The sequence below is a fragment of the Zootermopsis nevadensis genome, unplaced genomic scaffold (assembly GCF_977971745.1).
Source record: "Zootermopsis nevadensis isolate Lab colony 2312 unplaced genomic scaffold, Znev_1.0 Znev_ptg000076l, whole genome shotgun sequence".
NCBI classification, from domain to species: domain Eukaryota; kingdom Metazoa; phylum Arthropoda; class Insecta; order Blattodea; family Termopsidae; genus Zootermopsis; species Zootermopsis nevadensis.
Window position 1 is genome coordinate 158,189 of NW_028259207.1, and position 19,209 is coordinate 177,397.

The following is a 19,209-nucleotide window of genomic DNA, read 5'->3' on the forward strand; positions in this document are numbered from 1 at the left end:
AGGAACTACGGCGGTGGAAAATCGTACAGTTTTCGGGGCGAATCCGTGCGTTCCATGTTTATTACAAGTAAAAGTCATAGAAATTAGAGTGAAGGAAGGGTTAGCAGATGAGAAGGATTGTGCCGTCCATTCTAAACGATGTTTCACAGTGGTGGTACTATTTCGCTCGCTGTATCTCGGCAATGTCTTTGGAATACGTAGTTATTTCCCTCTTGTCTGCAAGAGTGTGACGTGATCTCGTGTATTTACACGTCCAGAGCGCGCTGGGAAGAATCTTAAGTTACAACATTTAGTAACGTAAAATACATTTTTATCGTTATTATTACTGCTATTGGCTTTTAAGAACTATGCTCATACACGTATTTGACAGATCAGGAGTCTATTAACCAAATGTTTTGTTTCTTAATGCTTCCAGTGGAATTTTCGTTGGTTACTCCTGGGTAATGCCTGGAGTGTATTTTTAAATCGGGCGTAATGGGCTCCTTCCAAATCCTTACCTCCTCAGCATTAATAATCAGCTCGTATCCTAACTTATTCGGAGCCACGTATTACATTTGGAATTAGACCCCTGAAACCAAAACTGGTGAATTAAAAATTGCGCTATGGATTAGATTTAGAGCCATTTACATGTGATTCACACATGTACTTATCTTTCTTGAAGATTCTTGTGTTTAAAAGTTTTTTCGGAAGAAAATTATGCTTTTATTATTACCAACACTTTTTTTCAAATTATATTATTCCTTTCCTTTCGGATCAAAGCACCATGCATCACAACTTAAGACGCAGCGCAATACGAAAACTGTCTGTAATATGTATGCATTTTCCATTAGATGTGAGTAAAACAGAGTTTTCTGTTAACACTATTATTTTCATTAATTCATTTTTAAACTCTCATTACTTTTATGTTTTCTGCTTGTATAATTGTTATTTACTGTTATTTTAAGGGAGTTTATTGCTTTCGATTAATGTTTAAACTACAGAGGCAAGACCTACCATGACTGTATGTGAGTATTAACATTAGGGTAAGCTAGAATAATAAAAAATAATTATGACGAAAGGACTAGCTAAAGTAGTATATATTGTAACGACTAATTTTGGAAACCACAACAGGAACGAGTATTTTAAACACTTGCTTTCTGAAATAACAAAGACACGAAGCTCGAAGTCTCATTCTCTCTTTTGTCTGCCGCTCATGGAGCAAACGGCAGGTTCATGCTAAGTGCATTTAAAATTAATATTTACGTAGAAGTTAACTGAAGTTAAATTGCTCGTAAAATTGTTGATTTGTTTATACTGCATAATTAATTTTAGACTGAAGACCTGTTTTGAGAAGGAATCATAGCTCGAATACGTTGAAATCAAGTTAACTAAATCCGATTACGTTAGCAAAAACATTTTGGGTTAGAATAAAAGTTTTCTCTTCTGTTCAAATTCTACTTGAATCTAAATGTGTATGTGTGTGTGTATGTGAAAGAGGCTTATTCTAACCGGAAAAACTTATATCCACTATTTTATCCCAACGTTCTACCTGCCTTTTTAAAAAGTTTTGTGACCTTTCCTTACTTATTTCCTTTCGCTTTCTTTCATCTGTCTCCACGTACAGCCTCCCTTGTTGCACACTGCAACTCAGTAACTCAAAACTTCCCCATAATATTTTTTACCGTACACTGAAATGATTCTCATTCCTTCCCCTCCATGGCCTGCATCTATTAGACGGTGGGAGCCAATTGCTTATTCCTCTCTGCCACACTCCTTCTGCTATTCTTTACCAAACCACCTAAGCCCCTGCAGGAATGCCCTCTGAAGCTACTACGTTGACCTATCAGTATAAGAGATGATAATGTTGCGTCATATTGTGATGATTATAATTGTTTAATTTTAACCGTCTAATCACAATAAAATATTTTATTAAATATTAAAATATTATTACTACAATTAACATTTAATATTTAAAATATATTAAAATGATGCTCTTTCTATCGAAATATTCGATTTACAATTAGAGCATTATATCGATTATACACCTGAAGATGGTTCATTGAAAACCGAAACATGTCGTGAAAAAGATGATTCTCTAATTGTAAATCGAATATTTCGATAGAAAGAGCATCATTTTAATATATTTTAAATATTAAATGTTAATTGTAATAATAATATTTTAATATTTAATAAAATATTTTATTGTGATTAGACGGTTAAAATTAAACAACTATAAGTTTAAATAAATCAGGTACATATCACTCTTCATACTAGGATCCTTTAAAATTACAGAAAAACGTTGATCAGCTTCTCAATTTAAACACGAAACTATCTTTGTGGCTATGGAGATTGCTGTTTTCTGGGTTCTTGAGTCGTGCAGTATCTTTGAAGTTTAACGACGTCTCAGAGAAACTTGTTACCTCTGGAATGTCGATAAAGTTGTACCAGACTTCAAGCCGTAAATCTCAGAAAATAGACGTCTTCATAATCGCCACCATGAGAACCTGAAATCCCACATTTTTGAGACGAATTTAACATAATGAAAGAAGAGATGGGTGAGTCATGTACCATATGGGGAGACGATAACAGAATACAAAAATTTTGTTGGGAAACCTGACGAGAGATGTCATAGATATCTAGCCGTTGAGATAATACAGAATTGGACCCAATAAATAAGACGGCGTGTTCTGTATTCATCTGGCTTAAGGTAGGTACCAGTGTCGTCTCTTGTGAACACGGTATTGACATTTATGGTTCCACAAAGGCATGGAATTTCTTCACTTAATTATCAACTATTCCTAGGAATGATTGCTCTCAATGTATTTAACTACACAGACATTTTTACTTGTTTACTCAAAATATCGTTTCTAAGACAAAAACTTCATGGTCAGTACATCGCAAGTGGACACAGGGATGAGAAAATATCTCTTTAAGTTTGATTTTTACTTAGTTTATATATTTCTCTGAACCCTATATGTAATGTTGAGCTACGAATGGGTCATAACTTTAAAGGACAAATTAAATAGTTACGGAAAGAAGCGGGAAAATGTTGCTATAATCTGTGTTTAAAGTATTGAGCCAAAGTTTCAATTTGCCACGAATATTTCAATCAAGTTAGAAATTCACAAAAATGGCACCCGATACGTCCCGAATTCAAGTCTAGAACGTTTCTACTAAATCATATTCTCCCTTGTCGAGGATCACAAGAAGCTTATTTCACGGCGTCTACAAAAATTCTCCGCTGTAAATAAATTCGCCAAATTTGCTATCAGTTCTTTGTCGACACATTTCAATTCATTTTAAATCGGACAACAATAATATTCGCTTTCACGTGAACACAGGCTTTAATTTCTGAGCGCGAAATGACTTGTCGGAGCTCCTCCAACTGCAGAATGTGTTGGTTAGGTAGTTTTTCTCCTGCAATAAAATGGACTATGCTGGCTCTGGTGTTAATAAATCATTTGCTACCTACCCAGAAGTTGATTAAAGTTTTTTAATTTCATCAAATTATGATTATTAAATGGATCCAAAGTGTGAACTAAGAATAGACTTACAGATAACAAAATTATCGCATACCTGTACAGAATTATGATAATTTATTTAGAATGTTACGTGGACGTCTGGGAAAACATTGTCCGTGGTTTCGCTTTGTTGTGAATCTGTTTGCTAACCACAGAATCAACAGTGTGGTTAATTTATAGGTGGGCGTGATTCCTATTACAAAGGGAATAATATTCAATATTTGTTTTGTGTTGAAAAATAATATAGCCAAGTTCATTAATATACCTGCACTATGTATCCAAGTAAGAATGCAAACCATATGTTAATTGGCTTTCGGGTTTGTTGGTATTTTCATGGTCGTCTCTTTGGCTGTTTAACAGAACCGCAGACAGATGTACCGGTAACATTACTACTGAATACTGAGGCTGAAAGTCAAATTACGATATGTTAACTGCTAGGCTAGGTCAGAGCGAGTGTACAGATATCCTCGTCTGTCCTCTTCATGATCAACATCATTGGTTAGTTGGTCGGTTGGTTATATTATAAAGCTGTATCAACTGATGAAGTTATCAGACGAACAGGAACACAAGAATTATAAATACATTAAAACAAATAATGAATTAGCTAATTAAAATACGAGGCATGGAACAAATAATTAAGGATAAGAGAATCAGAAGGAAAGAAACTTATTTAAGGCAGACAGATGAAAGATTCAGCAACAGGTGGACAGCTAGTGGTTATTTTGAACATAGGTTTTAAATTACCAAATTTGCATTTATTTTCTTAATTCCTTATCATTAAAATTTTATTTCTGTATTTTTCGTTGTTGTCAATACATTGTTCTTAAGACGTGAAAGTCTCCTATTACAAACAGGAGGTAGTGATCTGAAACACGATTAAATAACGGAGTATTAATATTGTAGTAGTAATTATTTGCATTAAAAAGAGTATTTCAAATGACAGCAAACTTTACACTCACCGCTGTGAAAACCTCAAATCTTACAAGAGTAATTTCACTTAACAGTAAAATTATTATACAGCAACGTTTACTTAGGGATCATTTTCTTCTCATAGTTGAGTAACCTCTTATAAATTGCTATGATACAAATACTTACCCTCGACAACATTTGAAAGGAAGACATTTACATCAACTATGAACAATTCTACGTGTACGCGGGGTGTGCTTGTCAAAAACTTTAAAACAAATAAATTTTAAATAGCTGTAAGTCAAATTACATGACTTTCCGGACAATATACAATATATTAGCATCTTCTACTTGTTTGTTCTCATAAAACATATCGTAAAGTTAATATGGCTGCCAGCTGGGTTTGTTCACCGTGTAGTCTGATTACCGACGTCTGAGAGGTTTGTCTGTCCGGGTCGAATGTCGGCTACCTTTACCGACTATCCTGACTGAGATTGTCCTCAGAATTTTCATGATATTTCCTCTGCAGTCCATAAAACATGAAACTTCCTCGTCATTTGAAATATTTATCTTAGCCTATATAGCAATCACGATTTAGTAGTACGTATCCACGATATGCTAAATTTGAAACAGCAAAACTGAATAACCTAACAACTAATCATATGAACAGGAAGTATATTCTCACATACCCTGTTCAACAAGTCCCGAGTCGCTGGACGACACATCTGTTTGAATTCCAGTTGGAAGTGTACAAATAACTGGCTGTACAGTGTTTGAAACTGGTTTGGTAAACGTTATTACAGAAATTGGTAATTGAGCGATAAATGATATAACATTTGCATTCGTATATGGAAACAAAACATTGGTTTTGTGCAATTATCTATGATTTCCTCTCTTGTCTCCTAGTTCATTTGTTACAACCTCTTCAGAAACAAGGTGTAAAAATATGGAATTTTATGTAAATCTTAAATTTTCTAATTCTCCCTTCGACGGGTAATTAGCATTCCTTCGACTTCGAGATATCTAGGGTTGCAATTTCTGCTCGCAGACCGACTGTATTCCGTCCCTTCATGAAATGCTGGAGCATCGCTTGAAAATCAAAAAAAAAAAAAAATTCTTTTAAATTATTTTCAATCTTTTATTTTAAGACATACTACCAACAGACAGTTTTTAAATCTGGATCGTTTGGTCTTTGGACAGAGTATATGCCCTCTTCTTTACACCTGAAGACGAGGACAGATCCAGCCCAGTCCTCAAAACGTAGTGCTTTATAGCATCAGACGATGAACATGCCCCACAAACTAAACATAGAGACTATTGCGTTATCCCTAGAATCGATCATAATCGACTACAGATTAACTTTCGATTAAAACCGTCGTTAAATAATTAAATAATAATGTTAGTATAAATAAACGATTATAAATTTAAAACAATAATAAGTATACAGAATATGTGATGCGAAACTGTAGTTTAAATTTCGACATATATACATTGGATGTTCGCAAATAAACCATTGTCAAAATAAACGTATGGACAGTTTGGCAACGTTTCGACGGTAAATTTACATGTCAACTGACGGGAGAGACGGAGTTGTTATTTTGGACGCCCAGTACACAGAACCTGTAAGTTGTGACAACAAAAAGGATTCACAAGGGAACGAACTGGCGAGGTCCACGCCGGTGGTAATGTCGCTGCAGGGTAAAAGACCGCGATGTATCTCAAGGCGACAATCTTCGAGTTCAGCGGACTTGGAAATTAGAGTAGCCCGTCCAACACAGCAGCGTAGCAGAGAAGTATATCCTACAGGCGCATTGCTCTGGGCATTTCCTGCCTCGAGCGTTCGCTACGAAAAGCTGGAACATGTGCCCATTAGGTCGCCATGTTTGTCCGTCCATCTGTCTGCTTGTAACAATTAGAGAACTTGTCAGTGAAATGTAACGTATTTTGATAGATATTTGGGAGTTGAATTACAGTTTGACTCATCCAGATTTTAGTTAAAGATGAATTACATTAACAGGTACTTTATATGAAGACATATATGCATGATGTTCACAAATGAGAATGTTGATTCCTGTCGTGTTATTGGATAGTTCCGTGTGCTTTTGTAAAACATTCTTCACATTTCCTACATACACCTCTACATTCCCAGGGTGGAGTTCGACCGGACATCCTGAGTTGTCACAGACATTTTTTACGCAAATTTAATAATATTAACGCATAATATAAATATCGTGCCTGTATATCCGCGTATATTATCTCCTAAACTACTGAAAAGACTTTGTTAAAGTAGAGTATTAGAAGTTTAGTCTGGAAAGTGTCAGCCTAATTTAATTTTGGTTCGTGTTGTTCAATATTATTCCTAAATTTCATGGACTTGATTTATAGAACTTTTTCTCTTGTCTTAAGAAACGATTAATTGTACAAAACATTTATGCTTTTTAGCAACTTAAGACACAGATCTTGTAAAGATCTATCGCTTTAATCTGTAATACGTTTTCATAGAAGGTAGCTAACATTTAAGGAAAACGTAGAATATGTTTATATCTTAATTGCATCATGCTTGTGTTCCTCAATATAATAATTTTATTTTCCGTCCTTACACAAGCTTATAGATTGTTAAAATTACATAAAATTATAACATTTCAACATTTTTGATATTGTTACATTTTAAAATGTAACAATATCAAAAATGTTGAAATGTTATAATTTTATGTAATTTTAACAATCTATAAGCTTGTGTAAGGACGGAAAATAAAATTATTATATTGTAGAATATGTTATTGAGCCATACAGAGTGATGATTGAAGTGTGGTTATTTTTGTTGCAGAATGAAAAACTCGCAAAAAAATACAACAGTCCTTTAAACAGATCAAGGCCGATGCTTCACAGCCGTTGCGAACTCAAAAAACCAACCCGTTCTGGCATTTATCATTCAACAGCTTATTTTGCGTGTTCGGTAAGAAAGGCTGAAGTCAGCATGAATTCATTTTGCCTTAAGCCCTTCTTATCGAGCACCGAAGAAATAATTTCCGCAGTTGAGGAAACGTACTTAAATAAATGAAGATTAAATCTGTGCCCACCAGAATCACAAACTGCACAAAATTGAAGGCCCTTTAAAACAGGATGGTGAGAATTCTTATTTATTCATGCTTGTTTAACAACGATGTTAGTAGCTCAGACTAACGTCGAACAGAACGATACATAAAGAAGATAGTAAAACGTATATGAAAGGAAATGGTCGTGGCCTGACTCGAGAAACTAGTCTGGAATTTGACTGGAGGGACAAAGGAAAATTACAAGAAACCACAATCAAGATCACTGGTGTCCGGGTTGAGGTTTGAATCCAGTACCTCCGAAATACGAAGGGGTACTAACCTCTCGATGTTCGGTACGATGCTGAGAAGAATATCTGGAACAAGGTCACTGCATAATGAGAAACTCTGTAATTTGTACTTTTCGCCAAACATTATGTTGATCAATTAAAGTGACAGAGTGGCTGTACATGTAGTATGCGCGATAAGCTAAATATGAGCGGGAGGATAATATTAAAATTATTTTTTTAAAAAAATATGTTTTGTGTAAAATGTACTGGGTTCAGTGGCGTGCTCTTGTGAACAGGGCAATACACGTTCGCATTATATAAAACAAAAACAAGTATTGAAGACGTTCGCAGCTATCAGTTTATCAAGATGAACTCATTTCCATGGAGTTGCCCGGTTAACCTCTGTGCTAGAAACCTCTACTACAGTAATAAGAGCCTTGTCTGTGGAAGTAGAATGTTTCACGAAATAAACAGTCATTTGTTATGAATAGTTTTAGTGATTATTAATTATGTAGCTAATGCCTTGACATTTTCCTATTGGGACTGAGAGAACTTTATGAAAATAATTATTCTAGAACTTTAGGTCACGTTTTTCTTAACAACATTGAATTGTAGTATAATGAGTCTTCATCTATTACATTGGTTCTCTACAAGTGCGTCGACAGCTTGGCGAAATAAGGTTTTGAATAGAATGATAATTATTTAAAATAAAATTATTATATTTAATTGAGTTCATTCATTAAGTAGTTAAAGTTTAAATATATTTATTTTGTACAGTCTATACACAAAAGTTTGAAGTTTATTGGTGTTGTAAAAATTATATAATATTAAAACATTTTGTTGTGTAAAATATTATATTAGCGCTCTTAATCGTAAATACGATTTTACATTATATTTTTTAGCGCTTTTATTAAAACGACATGTTTCGACGGGTAATACCGTCGTCTTCAGGTTTTATAAATTTAAAATATTTTAAAAACTATTAGATATTTGATGCAATATATTATAATGATCCGTAGTTCTGTTTGTACCTTTCCATTTTCATGGTAAGTTGCTTATTGTAGTCAGATGTTATATTTATCTGTGGAATTAATGTTTAATTATTTTCTTGGAATGAGTATGAATTGACATAGGAAATAAATAAATAATCGTATAAATATATATTAAAAATAGTAAACGAGGAACATACCAAGAGATGTTGTGTAGAGTAACGTGCGTCTGACGGCTGGTGATACGATTAAGAGCGCTAATATAATATTTTACACAACAAAATGTTTTAATATTATATAATTTTTACAACACCAATAAACTTCAAACGTTTTGTGTATAGACTGTACAAAATAAATATATTTAATCAAACACAAACATGACGCATATAAGATACAAATAGTTAAAGTTTGTAATACTTTTGTTTTACAATAATTATGCTTACAATTTACATCACTTACAAGTAAGTGTTTCTACTCAGATACAAATATCAATTTCTTATTTTACTTACAGTGTACCTCAAGACACTGATCTAATATATGCAGAAGAACTTATCTTATGCGTATGTAGATCATATTACTGTCGACTTTTAATTCAACGTGTGGGTGAAATGTAACACGCTAATCTTCCCCGACAATTAAATTTTCCCTTGTGATGGAGATAGACTTATACCATCGTCATGTCCGTGTGTATGTGTGTTTGTCCACAAATATGTCAGGCCCACCGTCATGTATTGTAGCCAACTGACATTGCTACATACACTGTAACAATTAGGACACCCCACGTTCGTAAAATGTTAATTCCTCGTTATCAAACATGTCGGTCGTGGGAATGTTCATGCGAGCAAAGTTACGGTCAGATAATATGGGTAATTAAATTTGTGCATTGCACGTAAACTAATACCACGTAGAAGAAGTGACATGTACTCCACTCGAAAGCCACAACGGTTAAAAAATAATGGCAGTAAAATACGTGAAATTCGAGTATGGTCACAATTATGTGGTAACATGTATCTACCTTCATATTTCGTCTGAAACTAAAAGTATTTTCCATTTGCCATTTTGTAGAGTTTCGCTCTCAGAGTAATTTCACCAATAAAAGATTTTGATGAATTATATTAGTAATCCGTTAGGTGGGTCACTCGTCACCACCGCGCGACACATACAGAGATTATGATTAGAGGAGAAGGCTTCCAGATATGGAATAGGGAACTCTCCTGTTGTTTCCCGCGTCTTTATTATATTTGGCCACGTGACACCCTATTTCTCCCTAGTTCATATTTTATTTCTGTATTGTAACCGCTCATCTGGAAGTAGTTAGGTTTTGTTAGTTTTTCTTTTGTGTGTGTTTCCAGTATTTCAAAACCTTTCTGTAAGATTCTAGCACCACCTGCAGAGAACAAGGGTGGACTTCAGCCCTAAGAGCTAGAAGTCATGTTTAGGCCATCTGTTTAACATCCAATCTCGACTCCGTCTACGACAGACAAAGAAGTGCCTTTAGGAGCAAGTGTGGAGGATCATGTTGGGCGGTCCGTGAGAGGTCTCTCTCTGACAGCGGGGGGTGCTTCGCACCAAGCCAGGGACCCAGGCGCCGAAGAAAATTAGGGTAGAGACTCACTCTTGTTTTAAGTCGCGATAGCGAAGGTTCTAGGACATACTGGAAACTGTATATTGTATAGAAATAAATAGTAGTGCCTTCCAACTTCAATCCGAATCATTATTGGCTGGTGTGATCAGGCCGTTAACACGACCTGAGACAAGAGCTACATCCCGACTAGCTAGCTAGCCCCTAAAAATCCTACACCCTGATAAGGCAGCTGTTACGAGGCCACGAGCAGTGGACGGTTACAATGTAGAATTCAGAACTGGGTTAATACTCTTAAAATTCGCGTCTCCAAAAAAGACCGTACCTGGTATCCTACAGTGGAAGAATGAATTACGTACTTTGACACTCGATAGAAATCCCTTTACGTATATCGACATGATGCTTCAGAAATCTGTTATTGGTTTTTGTTAATCTGTCTGTTGCAATGAAACAACCGTTCTCAATCGATAATTATCTGTTTGTATTTCCGGAAGTACGTCACTCGCATACATTTTTCTCCCCCTTCAAATTCCATGACACGCCTGTTATAGGTTATTGTTCTAATATTATCTGTGCTGAAACAGTAAATTGCAAATAACTTGAAAGAAACTGGCATTTATCTTTACGGATGAATACACGGGCATTAGTGATTATTTGCCAGCTTATCTTCCCGTTCCACTGCCTTATTGTGCCAGAAACTACTCTTCGTTTGCATTAATGGTACAGAGACTACAGATCTTCCGGCTTTTTGTGCAGCAAAACTCGGCTGAAAGTTTCGCACAGGCCCACATAATGACAATCGTCAACTTCAGAAACCTCCAGAACAGAGGAATTAAAATACGACTCCGAATTTGTATGTAACAAACAGAATCACGGCTTGTCCTTGTGTTAAAACAATAAAATGTATGTACAAAATTCCACTCGGAATCGATAGCACAAAAATTGTGCCTTCCATATATCGATTACCTTAGTTAAGTACAACTGACAGCGGAAGTTTAGTTAAAATACAACTTCCGTTCCCTCATGTTAAGTTTGGCGAGTACCTGCTAATATTTTGGACTGGAGAGCTAGCAATTCTGAGGATTCTGCTAAGAATCTACTCGTAAACTGAGCAATTACAACAAAATATTGTGAAACAGATAAAATCGCGGTGAGGAATATAAGTAAAATGATGCTAGCAGTCAGTTCTCCCGTTCCGAGTCAAACGATCCCAGGTCCTTGGTCTTCGGAACCACTGATAGGTGCCCCCCCCCCCCACCAAATCATCCTACCGACACGGTTCCTCTGCCCCGTGTCGAAATTCGATTATTCGTCTCACGTAACCTCCCGGCAAATAACAAACTCTTTCCTCCACTATTCCCTCCTCGTCGTTTCCGCCTATTTCTTGTCATTTTACAGCCCCTAAAGCCATGTGAGAATTGTTCGGCGTAGGCTCACGCAGACCACGCTCCATCGAAATGAATCTGGAAGGATTTAATCCCACTCGAAATGTACCCCCCCCCCCCCCCCGCCTGCCCAGTGTTCACTTCACCCCTGTCCCTTCTATAAGGGACGGGGTATAAAAATCGTCCATAATGCAACCTGCTACAAACCAGCAGAGATTTAATTAATTTAACTAATTGAACTCGTGTCCATTTTCCCTGTCAGATACCACGTTCCACATATCTGGTACGAATATGGAAGGTAATTAAGAGAAAAGGCGAATTCATCAGCCGCATGTTGAAGATGTTTTGGGTACAGCAAGAAGTGTATCGGAGAAGCCGTGAAAATTACAACTATTAACGTTTCTACGCTTGGCAATGTTAATTTCGACATGCAAGTCTGTTTCTCAACATGTACGGCCTCCTGACGCAGCTCTGAATACATTTTCTTCATGTGTTTTAAAATATAAATTCCTTAGTAAAGAGCCCAAAAATTTTCACGTCAGTCAAGACTGACATACACTTAATATAATTTAACATTAATCTTGAATAAATTGTTAGAGGCACAATATGAATTAAGTTTCTAATGTAAGATTCTTTTCATAACAAATACCATGTTTAACTTCGGCTTTCATGGATAAGTCGAATCAAATTTAGTAGGTTTTTCAGCGTATCGACAAGCACTGTAGTTACCGTCTTCATGATAAATGTATTTTTTCGGGCTTATGAAGCCTTTATATAGGTCTGTATAAGGGAATCCTAACCTATCCCGAAGGCATACACCATAAAGACAGCACTTGAAATGTCTCTCGAAACGTTAGAAAACGTTCAACACTCGATGCAGTTTATCACCTGAAGTCGAAGATGTCGCTACACCAAGTTCGATCAGAGGTAATCTAAGGACAACAAGTAGCGCCGTGTGTGATGGCTGAGTGAAGCTCCACGCGTCCGTCATTGACGCCCCCAGTCCAGACGCCCGCGGCCGCTGAACGCAAATTCTCCACCGTATTCTTGGGGCCTGGACACTGTCAGCTCCCGAATTCTCTTAACGCGTCTGGGAATGACAATCTAATTTCATACTTGAGCGGTCTGCTGTGTGGACTTACGTGTTTAGTGGGAAGTCTAAAAACGCAGAAAACTAAGGATAGACAGCGTTGAACATAAGTAATTCCACTGTAACAAATCTCACAGCCAGGTAACTCCACGTCCAGACGCCATTCTCCATAATAACAAGTCTTACTTGAATTACAACAACACAGACTTATATTTTCATGATCTTCCGGATGTCTGTCTGTCTGTCCGCTAGTAACAGGATCCAGCCACCTGACCGATTTCGTTCAAACTCGGTAAACTAACGCTTCATGACATCTTGCTAAGACATAGGATTGTGGTTCAGTTCAAGCGCCATTTTCGTTCTTGGATATGAACTTTTCGCAGATTCTGTTAAAACTAGGCTTTTGATATTCATTGTACGAATGCTAAGATTTAAAACCCTTTTTAGTAATAATTTCGTTAAGTTAATAAATTTATGTCGGAGGCTAACCAATCAGTAAGCTGTTTGTTCAGCATATCCACAGTTATCCTCCTTGACTACTGATCGTCTTATGAGACCACAGCCTCAGGGCGAGTTAAGACGTGATGACAAGGGAACAATTAACCCGAACGCCTTAAACCTATTCTGGCTAGCAACTATCTTCTTGCACTTGACATTTATACTTAGACAATGAAGATATTCACCTATGTTTCATTTTCAGTGCTAGCCTGTGAATGGATATCTTGCTGTTTTCATACACATTAATGAATAATTTAAATTATTATTGTTCTTGATGGGGAAAACTGAGACAGGTGTAGGTTGATTGCAATCGACACGAATCGTATTATTTTTAAATGTCAGACTTAATAATTATTTTCTAAACGCACTGGAAATTCGAACAAATTTAGAAATGGCTTACATTTCATTCAAGTCGACTGGATTAGACAATTAAACAAAAAATGGAAGTATTAAAAAATATATTAAAATTAGCCGGCAATCACAAATATAAAATTAATAAAAGATTAAAATATCATATCATATTAATTTTATATTTGTGATTGACGGCTAATTTTAATATATTTTTTAATACTATATAAATCACAATATGACACATCTACAATACCTTAAAAAATGGAAGGTTTCCTCAAACGCAAATACGAACTTTGCGCATACAACTCTGTACTAGGTATTTAACTAAGAACCTGTCAACATTTTGAATAATGGGTGTCATTAGCTTTCGTTGTCTTCAGCCTCTGTCTGCCAGGTGATATATCATCACACAAATTGTTTGAAGAGACAGTGTTATGTTGTTGACAGCCCACAAATAATGAAAGCGGCATTTTCTCGCAAAAAGTTTCATATGATTAATTATGCGACGGGTGTTTTTAAATGCTACAGATGGCGGTGGGTTGCTTAACAAGTCGATGTTAAACGTTGAAGCCTCAAGGCCAATAGCCCAGGCGCAAATTTTTGTAATTACGGTGAAAACGAACCGAAATTTAAATGTAACCGCTCATACCTAATGTATTTCACAAACCAGAGAAGCAATCTATTCCTCTCGGAATATTCTTCAAGCAACACTTTAAGCGACATTGGTAACTATATGTACCAACTCTCTTGATTTTAAGCTACGTCGTATTTTGTCCACATACAGTATTTACGGCTTTCGTATGAATCTCAGTACAAACGTCGATTATCATCGTAAACAGCGTCAACCAGCTGAACTATGTAATGGTGAAGTGTGGTGTTTACTTTGCGGTACGGACTGAATTATTAAATATTATTAGTCGAGCTTTGTATCATTTACTCTTTCTCCGCTATCTTTATATTTGTCCTCTTATTGATAATGTTACAGTTTAAAAGACTGGTGATTACGAATTATTTTGGATGTGGATAATCAACCGTGGCTTATTTAAGGAAAGGTCCTGGCTGTTACACAAAGAAACGCAGGAAGCGAGTGCGTGCTACATGGTCGGTCCAGTGGCCGAGACTAAAAACCGGGAATTAAAGCAGACACAGTCGGCTAGCAAGCAGATCTTAAACAAGTGCTCGGTAAATATGTATTTATTTAAACACAGATGCAAATGTAAATACATGTATACCTACATAATTCTACACAGGCAACATCCACACGCATATAAAAAAGTAAAGCTGTCCCGCTGCTCCTCATTCTTAACCTCGGCTCACATGCAAAGCATATCGTTGACTTACACTACATCAAAGCTGACCTGCTTGTTCATCTCCGCTCAGACTCTGAGGTCCTCTTTATTTCCTCGATCAAACTGCTGTACACCTCCGAGGACGCCCGGGACCGACCGCGCAATTTGTCCTGCGAGTGGGGTTACGTCCCTCTGCCGGGATCATCAGCTCCCTAATCAGCACAGGACATCCCACGCCCCCTTCACAATTACCACCGTTACGCGGCCACTTTGAGCCGATGTACTAGCAACAGTGCGTGACAGCGGAAAAATAAATGTGTAAACGTGTCCCCAGACGCAAATGTTGAACGTTGTAGTTGGAAACCAACGGCTGGAGAATGTGGAGCATTTCAAGTACTTGGGAAGCATAGTCACGACGGACGCCCTATGCACCAAGGAAGTAAAAGCAAGGATAGCCATGGCCAAGGCAGGTTTCGTCAAGAAGAGGATACTTCTCACTAGCAAGTTGGGCTTGGAGATGAAGAAGAAACTAGTGAAGTGTTACGTATGGAGCAGAGACTTGGACACTCAGGAAGAAGGAACAGAAATACCTGGAGAGTTTCGAAATGTGGTGTTGGAGAAGAATAGAGAAGATCAGGTGGACGGATCGAGTGACCAACGAAGAAGTATTGAGGAGAGTCAACGAGCAAAGAAGCATTCTGCAGGCGATTACACGAAGGAAAGCTAACTGGCTGGGACATATTATGAGAAGGAATGGGTTACTGAGTGATATCATCGAAGGCCAGGTTGAAGGAAAGCGAGGACTGGGAAGAAGACTGATACAGCTAACCGACGACCTTAAACAAGGAAAGAAGATGACGTTCCAGGAATTAAAGCGAAAAGCCGAGAATAGGGACAACTGGAGAGCTCTTTTTGGGAAGAGCAATGGACCTGTCGTAAGACAGCACACTGAATAATAATAATAATAATCACTTGAAATTGGTATTGTGACTTAAAACTTGATACTTCTTAAAAGCAACAAGTGTATATACACCTAACCTAACCTAACGTGTGGTATAACATGCCCCATGCTCGTCGCTTCCACAAAGATGTTTCAGGTTCCATCTATCAAAACAACATAGGAGAAGAGAAGTTTACACAGTACGTTCACATTTCCCACTAAACACATCAATAAATTCACAATATTTTTTTCAGAATATGAATCTAATAATAGCATAATATACGTGTAACATTCCTTCCAATTATAAGAATTCTTGTGAACAATATCTTGAGAAATGTTCTAAGTTACAAAGTACAATTTCCCGATCAATGCGTATTTTACTTCAGCGTCCTGTATGGGTTTTTAAGAGACGTACGCTGTTTTATCAAAACACATGCACAGCATAGCATAACACTGTTGGTTTTAAATTGGTCCAGTTGGAGATACACAGATTTAAACTAGCACTTAAAAGGTTAAGGGAGTTATAGTTACAAAATTTATTAAATATTTCAATTTCCCTTAAAAAAACGTAATTAATTTCTGCTGCAATCTTGGCAACCTCACCGGGACACCATTTTGTTTCTGGATGTCTCACCCCAAACCACATAATAAGGGAGAAAAATACTGTAAATGGACCAACATTTTATACTTTTTATACTACGCTAGAAAACACTACACGTCGGAACATTAAAGAAGTATCATACGCCAAACAATTTCATTACTAAGAGAAATAAAATCCTTCTTTCTCTACATAAAGCTAGATTTTGATAATTTCAGATTAGATTATGAGAATGAGCAATTTCCAATCATAATTTTAAACATACTTATACTTTGCCCAAATTTTCTTAAAATAAACTCTACTGAAATAATAAATGTCCTTATTTGTTATGGAAATGAAGGGAAATCGTAAGTGTGAAACTGTAATACATCAAACATCTACTTTTTTGTTATTAATTGTTAAAACAAACTTTCTGTTAATACTGTCACTGTACCAAAGCACATGATATTGCCACGGACTGCACGTAACAGTAATGTATCAAGCCATAATTCCTCTCTTACACATGATCCAGCTGGCTGCATGTTGCCCTAGCAACCTAACCAAGCCACTAACCCCAGAATGAAGTCAGGCCGGCAGCCTATAATATGGTAATTTAAATTCCCTGTCCCTGCTGTGTGAACAAAGCAACCAACAAACATTCCCTGTGATGCCCCTTTGCCTGATGAATCATGAGTTACTTCATTGTAGAGTTCGTCAGCTCGGACCACGTAGCAACTCTGACGATCGATGCTATCGTAACAAAACTTAATAGTTTGCTTTCAAATTTCATAATTTCAAAGATAAAAAGTATTAATACCAGTGAACAATGAGGAGGAGTCTTGTGAACGAGGAAATGAATCCCACCTCATATGTTTGTAATGCAGCCAAGATGGCATTACTGGTTGTGGGAAATTAGAGGGTATAAAGGTGGTACGGCTTTTAATTGCACGACAGACATACCAAATTTAGTGATATCACAAAATGAATCTAAAATAATTAGTGGGATGTACACATGTGAACTAAAACGGTGTAATAATAACATAAAAAAAGAAAATCAGGCTAAAAAAGGCATTCCAATGTTTATAAATTCAAAAGACCATAAACTTAATTACGTATACGTAAGAGCTCAGTTTTAATTGGAATAAACTTAAATAGTTACTTGTAACGTTACGTAAGCCATCGCTATTGCAGAACGAGGCAAGAAAATTAGAACACAGAGGATTATGTTGTCACCTTTCAATAATTCTGTCATGGTGATCCACAATCATAACAGAAGCCTTGCGGACACTACTCTGATTGAAATCCTTGCTGAAGAAGTGATACTGCGTTGTTACCCAGCCCACGTACACATGAGTTGGGTCCTGTCCAGGGAAGATCCTTACACCATAGAAGTACTCGTTGATGAGTCGAATATCTCGTTGCCAATAGATTCCACTCCTGAGACAGCTGGGACAGACATTACCTTTGGACTTCTGTCTCGGATGGTAGGTGGAATAATTTTCAAGTCCGTCTGAAAGCAATTTGTTTACTCGTTAATTAATTTATATTTATTACTGAAATAAAATTAGCAGAATATGAAGTAAGGCACAACTGAATAAGAGGGCAGCTTAGCCCCCAACTGCAGAATGCCAAAAGAATTAGAGACAGTACATGAGAAATTTCTGCACAGAGGAACAAAAGTCTTAAAGTCTGTCATATCAAAATTAAACACTGAATGTAACAAGCCCTGAAGATGGATAAGGAAGCCAAAACATAACCTTTTATTAAATAGAAGTCGAATGGATATTTCATGTACCTCTTATTACAACCTTATTGTATAGAAGCTCACCTGCGAGACCCTCGCTCGTGGTGTCCGCACATGTAGTCTACTAGTGCGGCCCATGCCAACTGGTTTTCTCTCGGGACTGACGTCTCCATCCACAGCTGGTTCGGGAGTTCCTCCCTTCTTCAGACGACCATTGCTTGAATCACGTTCACGAGAGAAGAATCTATGATAAAATTTATATTTTAAAATAATTCGACAGTTCCAATTACATGTCAATTCTACTTTCAGCTCTTATTTCCTTGACTTTGTCCTTCCTATCGAAAAGCAATGACAAGATTCAGAAATATTGGTGGACAAGAAATAGACATCCTGAACCGAATAAACTTGTCAATGTTGCTCTCGAAGTACCTGCTACATAGGTCACAGTCAAGACAGGTTATTCTACGAGATGTTCTAACTGTGAGATGTTGCAAAATGTGCGACAGAAAGCAGTAGAGAGACACGGATCGAGGACGAGTCCGGCAGAGACATAGTGAGGCATTCGCCGAGGTTGGCATGCATCCCTTGGTGAGAGTTCTGAAAAAAATTTCAAAATTTTCGAAAAATCAAGAAACGATGGTAATTGTCTGAAAAGCGCAAAAAACCCAAAATTTTTGAAAAAATTTTGAAAGTGGAATTTTTCAAAAAAATTTGGTTTTGTGCGTTTTTTGATTTTTTTTAAAAAATTTAAAATTTTTAAAAATTTTCGAAAAATCAAAAAACGATGGAAATTGTCTGAAAAGCGCACAAAACCCAAAAATTTTGAAATTTTTGAAAAAATTTTGAAAGTGGAATTTTTCAAAAATTTTCGGTTTTGTGCGCTCTTTGGACAATTTCCAGCGGTTTTTGATTTTTCGAAAATTTTGAAGAAATTTCAATTTTTTTTTCAAATTTCACCCCACCTGATGCCATGCAGGACAGATCGCCGTCGGACTGTGTCTGATGTACTGTGACTCTAACAAACGCGGTCTGTGCC

General features: G+C 36.7%; 3 protein-coding genes across 14 annotated transcripts in view; 1 reads left to right on the forward strand and 2 right to left on the reverse strand.

The window, feature by feature from the left end:
- Nucleotides 1-8,216, forward strand: part of LOC110832269 (protein argonaute-3-like) — a 137,851-nt gene extending 129,635 nt beyond the window's left edge. For all 4 annotated transcript variants that reach the window (XR_015532940.1, XR_015532942.1, XR_015532944.1 and 1 more), the window contains one exon: nucleotides 7,234-8,216. The gene's annotated coding sequence lies outside the window, so the exon portion shown is untranslated. The remainder of the gene's footprint in view (nucleotides 1-7,233) is intronic.
- LOC147871002 (uncharacterized) overlaps nucleotides 1-19,209 on the reverse strand; it is a 197,168-nt gene that overhangs the window by 19,697 nt on the left and 158,262 nt on the right. The window lies entirely within an intron of this gene.
- The window catches only part of LOC147871003 (brefeldin A-inhibited guanine nucleotide-exchange protein 1-like), a 33,537-nt gene that overhangs the window by 10,422 nt on the left and 3,906 nt on the right, over nucleotides 1-19,209 (reverse strand). For 4 of the 9 annotated variants that reach the window (XM_087341488.1, XM_087341490.1, XM_087341489.1 and 1 more), the window contains 2 exons: nucleotides 18,258-18,417; nucleotides 14,802-17,939 (listed from right to left, as the gene is read on the reverse strand). Coding sequence is in view for 3 of the 9 variants with exons in the window: in XM_087341491.1 (XP_087197617.1) it covers nucleotides 17,808-17,939; nucleotides 18,258-18,311 (186 nt within the window). In the remaining 6 variants the exon portion in view is untranslated. Of the gene's footprint in view, nucleotides 1-2,466; nucleotides 2,484-4,254; nucleotides 4,366-14,801; nucleotides 17,940-18,257; nucleotides 18,418-19,209 lie in introns of those variants that run through there. The other 5 variants (XR_015532955.1, XR_015532956.1, XR_015532954.1 and 2 more) reach the window with 3 other exon arrangements.